At 34.0% G+C, this 7,223-nt stretch overlaps 1 protein-coding gene across 1 annotated transcript in view; it reads right to left on the reverse strand.

The window, feature by feature from the left end:
• Positions 1 to 3,430: 3,430 nt before the first annotated feature.
• Positions 3,431 to 7,223, reverse strand: part of opn6a (opsin 6, group member a) — a 6,392-nt gene continuing 2,599 nt past the window's right edge. Inside the window, exons 3-6 of the mRNA XM_059529967.1 lie at positions 5,897 to 5,996; positions 5,707 to 5,811; positions 4,280 to 4,503; positions 3,431 to 4,064 (exon numbers count right to left, since the gene is read on the reverse strand). Of these exons, the coding sequence (XP_059385950.1) occupies positions 3,591 to 4,064; positions 4,280 to 4,503; positions 5,707 to 5,811; positions 5,897 to 5,996 (903 nt within the window). The 3' untranslated portion in view covers positions 3,431 to 3,590. The remainder of the gene's footprint in view (positions 4,065 to 4,279; positions 4,504 to 5,706; positions 5,812 to 5,896; positions 5,997 to 7,223) is intronic.

Genomic DNA, 7,223 nt, shown 5'->3' on the forward strand with positions numbered 1-7,223 from the left:
CCCTTTGGTTGTATAGAGAGAGTTTGGAAAGATTGTGTTAATAAATGCTATACTCCTCTTGTACATATTTTATCATTGATATTACAGTTTATTCCTGATTTCTTGTTGTATTCTCCTTTTTTTCCCCTTCAGATGGACATTTATCATTATAATACAATAATAAAAAATATGTTGTATTTCACTTGTGTTTGGTTTTTGTGTTTGATAGTGATTCCTTTTACAGGTTACTGAAAATGCCAGCTTTATTGCGTATATCATTTAAAATTGTATTGTAACCGCTTTTAATAAGCGAGATTTTAATCTATACTATGATTTGTACTGCTGTAAATTATTTTATGAATTACAGTATGTTGAAATTGTTTGATCTGTTTAGATTAAGATGAAATCACAGTCCAAGCTAGCAGAAGCACTGGTTAATGAAGCTTCGAATCCTTTGTGATTCATTTGATTCAGTCGAACTAAGATTCGGAGCGCGAATCAAACCGCCAAAGTCACGTGATTTCAGACATTTAGACGGATGTATAATTTGAATGAATAGTATTAACTAATGGTTTTTACTGGCCCGTTAAACTCCACAAACAAAACAAGCCCTGCAAATGAATAAAAACACATATTATAGAGACACTTCTTATTTAATGGTATTAAATAATTAGTTAATTGCATTTAATATACTATTATTGCGATAAAACATGCAATTGGTTCGTAAAAGGTGTTTTTATGCACGCCTGGCTTGAGTTTTTTGTTGCATTCACACAGTTCTGACCAGCAGGAGTCGTTTCGAAACAGTGAATCATTTGGCAAAGCAATTTGTTCAATTGACTCAAAAGATTCGGTTCGCCCATCACGAGTCCACAGATGAAGGTGACAGATGCTGCCGCAGTAGTTCAGTTCAGCCACCAGATGGTGCTGCAGGACACATTTGAAACTACTAAACTTTTAACTTAAATTAATGCCAGAAATAATTTATATATACTACTAGTAGTAGTAGTAATAATATATTTTATTTATGTTTGATTTCTTATATTTTATATATCTCATCTCTTCTAAGAGCTACGTATATATAATGCATTATTTTGATATGAAAAAATATTAATAGTAATTATTATTTATTTCTTTTTATGCCTTATTTTTAAAAACATTTTTGAATGAGAGCCTTTGTAAAACACCACCATATAAAAGTTTCGGGTCAGTAATTATAATTATTTTTTTTTATTACTTTTATCCGTCAAGGATGCATTAAATTGATCAAAAGTGACTCAATTTACAAACATGTTAAAAATGATTTCTGAAGATCATGTGACACTGAAGACTGGAGGAATGATGCTGAAAATACAGCGGAGCATCACCGAAATAAATTACACTTTAACAGATTCACACAGAAAACAGCTGCTTTACATCATAATAATATTTCACAATTTTACTGTATGATCTAATTGCTTGTTAACATTAGTTAATGCACTGTGAATTAACATTAACTATGAATGACTGTATTTTCATGAACTAACATTAATAAAGATTAATAAATGCTGTAATGTATTGTTCATTGTTTGATCATGTTAGTTGATACATTAATGGAACCTATTGTAAAGTTTAACCAAATTATTGTTGTATTCTCAGTTTTTTTCCTCAAACATTTATGAGTTTGATACAGTTTAATAGCGAACATTTGTGAGTGTAATATGCATGTAAATAATTTAAGTAATTTTAATAGAGCAATTTATCTGTACCTGCTTCAGTGTCCCATAATTTTTCTGAAAGTTTGATATACAGTTTTTTTTAATGTACTTTAATTTGTGATACAGCAAATTTAGAAAAAAAAAATTACTCAGAAAAAAAAAAACTTTCGAAGGGAAAAGGTTAAATTAATTTTTTTAAAAAAACATTGATAGTAAAATCAATTGTATTGTAAAATGTAGGAAAGTATATTTTCAAATATATTAAAATAGAAAATCATTATTTTGAATTGTAATATTTCTTTTTTTTCTTCTTTTTTTTTTACTAAATAAATGCGCCATTTGGCAAAAAGTCTAATTTAAAAAAAAAAATTTAATTTAATTATACCTTACTGATCCCAAACTTTTGAAAGGCAGTTTATATATTTGTACTTTTAAATTGATTTATTTGTGCTGTTCTTCTTAATGTGTATGTCTGGTTATTCTTGTCAGTCAGTTTGTCTAACAGTTAAGTTAAAATTAGAAGAAAAGAAAGTTGCTGGTTTTCATGATTCCAGTGCACGCCCATTTTTTTCACAAGTCAGTATGATTCTTTATGAAATGTCTGCAACATACTTTGGTTAAAACTCCTCAATGGTCACGTAAAACAACACCTTTTACCTAGTTGCGTCATTTCAGTGCATGTCTCTTTAAATGAAAATGAGCGCTGCTCGCCCCGCCCCTCTTTTCCGGTACAGTCAAAAACCAAACGAATCCACTGCTTCCTCAGTGGCTCTGTTATGTTCACTTTCCATCCAGCTACAAAACACCTGCATTGCTTATGAGGACAACACAACTGGCTGAGGGCGGAGATATGCTAATAAAGGGGCCGCCCATCAGCGGCGGTGGGCGGGGCCTGAGCAATATGCCGTCATACCGCTCATAAAATTAAAACGGCTTGATAATTGAGACTGTAAGTTTTTTGGTATTATAAAAAGAAGTGAATGGATTTATATGACTGTAGGGCGGGTGTTTCCACACACTCATTTATATATGTTTATAAACATTATATATCACATTTATAAACACCACGTAAAAGTGAATTTTGCATCTGATCGAGAAAATTCAGCTGAACCTCATAAGAGAATGACATCATTAGAGTTAGTTAACGACATTTTAAATTTAGCATGAACACTTTTATTCTCGTGTAAATGCAAGAAAATTCTTAATTTCAGTTTTTTGGGGATCAATTTCGATATTAAATCACTGACTCCACACTAAAGCTGCAGGAATGGAAAGAGAAACATGAAATTACAGAACCTCATAAAAGATACGTTTGAAATAAAATGCCTAACAATCACAAAACAGTCAAATCTGAGATAACACATTCATTTGCGTCATCTATTAATGAGCAATACATTTGTCATATTAGTTCATGTTATGTCTCAGTTCTGATTTAATTCAATAAAATTACTGTCATGGAAAAAAAAACTTAAATAAATACATATGATAAATATTGAATATTATTAACTAATAATTACATAAAGAAATGCATTATGCATAAAGGCTTCAAGTGTTTAAGTGTCTAAAAAAAGAGTGTGATGCACTATGATTTTAATGTTTTTTTATATAACTGTTTATAACCCATACTTTTAAACTGACGTTTACAGAAATAACTTTCAATATAGTAAATGTTGAAATTCATTTTAACTACATTTAACAATTAAATCAAATGCTGGAATTTTTTTCACTGTGCTAAAATGTTGATGAGCAGCATATAAACATAAAACTGTCTTTATTCGCACACACTTGTTACAAAACAACAGTTCACATTCACAACCATCATTTATTAAAAAAAATAGCTTTCCACGCATTTTGTGATCATGACGTTTTGTGACGTAGCTGAAATATTAAATGAAGCTCGTAAGCGCTGGTGATCTAGAGTCTGATGCACTCGGACTCAGGTGTGTCTGATGGCTCGGGGGCGTCGACGAAGAACACCTGTGCACCTGCAGGGGGCGGAGTCTCCTGGTGACTGCCCACCCCTGAGTCCGGGCTGGGGGCGGGGTTTGCCGGATGGTATTTTTTCTCGTTCTTGTGTAAGTCGTGGTTGTCTTGGGCCTCGGCTCTGAATCTCTGGCCGTCTGCCTTCCCCTTGAACTCTTTGAAGCGCTTGAGCTTGACGGCGTCTGTGGTCTCTCCGCCGCAGGGCAGCAGCACGCTCACGTCTCGCCTGAACTTGGAGCTCAGGCCGAAGTAGATCAGAGGGTTGTAGAAGCTGGCGGATTTGGCGAAGAGCCTCGTGAAGATGCTGGTGAGACTCGGCACGTGGAAACCCCACGCTGACCACATGGACACGACCGCGTACGGAGACCAGGCCAGGATGAAGGCCGTGCAGATCACTATAGACACCTGAGACACACACAGAGGAGAATCAGAAAAATTGAGCCTAAATACTTGATTCTGACACAAAAACATCTAATATTTTCCCCTCTAACTTCCCCTCTTAAAATCATATATTGAAATTAACTTTGAAATTTAGATTTTTGAATGTGATTGTGTGTGTGTGTGTGTGTGTGTGTGTGTGTGTGTGTGTGTGTGTGTGTGTGTGTGAGAGAGAGACTCACGACGGTGACGTCTCTCTCGATCTTGCGCTGTCTGTCGGTCAGATCTCCGTCGGCTGACATGGCGTTTCCTCTCTTCACCGTGTTGATGATGGAGATGTACGAGAACAGCATGATCAGCACGGGGATGAAGAAGCAGAAGATGAGGATGGAGATGATGAAGGACTTGTGGATGGTGGAGTAGTTGGCTTTGACCCAGTCGATCTCACAGGTGCCATATCCACGATCTGACCAGAACACACAGAGAAGATGCTCTCTCACACTTCTGATGAGCTCCAGCTTCACCACAACCAAAGCATCGCACTGAATCTTACTGGACTTACCAGTGATAGGAATATCATGCTTATATAGTTGAGTTATCTATTATAATTGTATAATCTATTATGTTATGTCTATTCATACAGTACAGACCAAAAGTTTGGAAACATGACTATTTTTAATGTTTTTGAAAGAAGTCTCTTCTGCTCATCAAGCCTGCATTTATTTGATCAAAAATACAGAAAAAACAGAAATATTGTGAAATATTATTACAACTTAAAATAATAGTTTTCTATTTGAATATACTTTAAAAAAATAATTTATTCCTGTGATGCAAAGCTGACTTTCCAGCATCATTCCTCCAGCCTTCAGTGTCACATGTAACATCAGTCGATCACATGATCATTTAGAAATCATTCTAATATTCTGATTTATTATGAGTGTTGGAAACAGTTCTGCTGTCTAATATATTTGATCAATAAAAGGTTAAAAATTCATTCATTCGAAATAAAAATAAAAATTCTAATATATATTCTAATAATATATTTCTTTACTATCGCTTTTTATCAATTTAACACATCCTTGCTGAATAAAAGTATTGATTTTATTTAAAAAAAAATAAAAAAATTACTGACCCCAAATTACTGACCAGTAGTGTATATTGTTATTACAAAATATTTATATTTTAAAAACAGTTTTTTTTTTTTTTTTTTTACCTTTTATTCATCAAAGTATCCTAAAAAAGTATCACATGTTCTGCAAATATTAAGCAGCAGAACTGTTTCCAACTTTGATAATGAATCATCATATCAGAATGATTTCTGAAGGATCATGTGATAATGATCCTAAAAATTCAGCTTTGCATCACAGAAATAAATGATAATTTAAAGTATAATAAATTTAAAAACAATTATTTTAAGTTGTAATAATATATCACAATATTACTGTTTTTTCTGTATTTTTGATCAAATAAATGCAGGCTTGATGAGCAGAAGAAACTTCTTTAAAAAAAAATAGTAATGTTTCCAAACTTTTGGTCTGTACTGTATAATTTAACTGAATTATATCCATTGTATTATTTATTTAAATTAAATGATATAATTTATAAGTAATATAATCAAATCTAAGAGAGAAGACGACGTCTCACAGTTAACCCTTTCACACACACTGACCCGTGTAGCTTCCCCAGCCCAGGATCGGCGCTGCAGACCAGAACAGGGCTCCTGTCCAGATGAAGAGGACACACATGAGCACGGTGGAGCTGGAGATGCAGTGAGCTGTGAACACACACACACACACACGCTCAGATCAGAGCGATGGACTCAAGGATGGATATAAAGGCTGTGAGAGACGCGCTCCTGCCTTTGCTGGGGTGACAGCCCTTGATGAATCTGCTGATGCTGATGACAGTCAGAGTGTTGATGCTGCCCAGACCAAAGAGCAGCGTGAAGAAGCCGTCCACCTGAGACACACACACACACACACACACCGATCAATCAAACAGTCAGTCAACACACACGTGCATCAAAGTCCTATCAAACATATTAATACTAGTGTTAGTTTACTATCATTGATATACTGTTATAGTTTCGGCTAATCTGATACATTTACTAAATCAAAAATAAGGAATGAATGTGATACAAAACCAAATAATTACATAATATTAATATTTTCTGAAATGTTATACTTCTATTATATTCATAATCTATTATAGAGAGAGAGAGAGAGAGTTGGCAAAGTTGCAATTATGATTTGATATCATTTTGTTCGATGGTGGAAAGGAGCTTATAGTAGATATATGTTTAATTTATGCAATACATTTTTTTTATATGTAAAACGTTTTTATGACCCAGTTTAGTACTTTAAGTTAAAATAAATTTTAAAAAAATATATATTTTATATAAAAAGGTATATTCCCTGAAAAATACATATTTTTATACATATTATTTTTAATGTGTGTGTGTGTGTGTGTTTGTACTTATTTACTTAAGTGTATACAAGGTTTATTTTATATATTTTTTTACATTTAATTGATTTATTCAGTTATTTCAGTACTTAAAGTTAAACTAAATTAAAAAAATATAAAACTAAAATATAAAAAACAAACTTGTTTAAGTTACAAAAATGTTTTTTACACTTTTAGTTTTAGCTCTAATATAATAACCCTGATTTGTTCTCCTAAAAGCACAGAGACACACTAAAAGCAGAAAAATTATAGAAATGACAGACAATTATGAAATGAGTTAATGACGTTTTAATGGTGTCTGTGAAAGCTGAGAATGAATGAAGAGCTGCGTGTGTGTGTGTGTGTGTGTGTGTGTGTGCGCGCGCGTGTGTGTGTCTGCGTGTGTGCGTACGTGTGCGCGCGTGTGTGTGTGTGCGCGCGTGTGTGTGAGTGTGTGCGCTAGTGTGTGTGTGTGTGCGCGTGTGTGTGTGTGTGCGCGCGTGTGTGTGTGTGCGCGCGTGTGTGTGTGAAGCTCGTAACAGGTTTGATCTCACACTCCACACACACCAGATTCACACACATCATCATCTGCAGCTCATTTCTGCGCCGAGCTTCTCATCTAAAGGAGTTTATTTATGTACTGTGGTTTATTTGACAGTATCTGTAAGAATTAACCACAATCAAACTACACAAAACCACTAGAAAACAAAGAAGCTTGTGCTTTTCATTAATGTCAGGTTGGGG

This window comes from Carassius carassius, chromosome 38, assembly GCF_963082965.1.
Source record: "Carassius carassius chromosome 38, fCarCar2.1, whole genome shotgun sequence".
Taxonomy (NCBI): domain Eukaryota; kingdom Metazoa; phylum Chordata; class Actinopteri; order Cypriniformes; family Cyprinidae; genus Carassius; species Carassius carassius.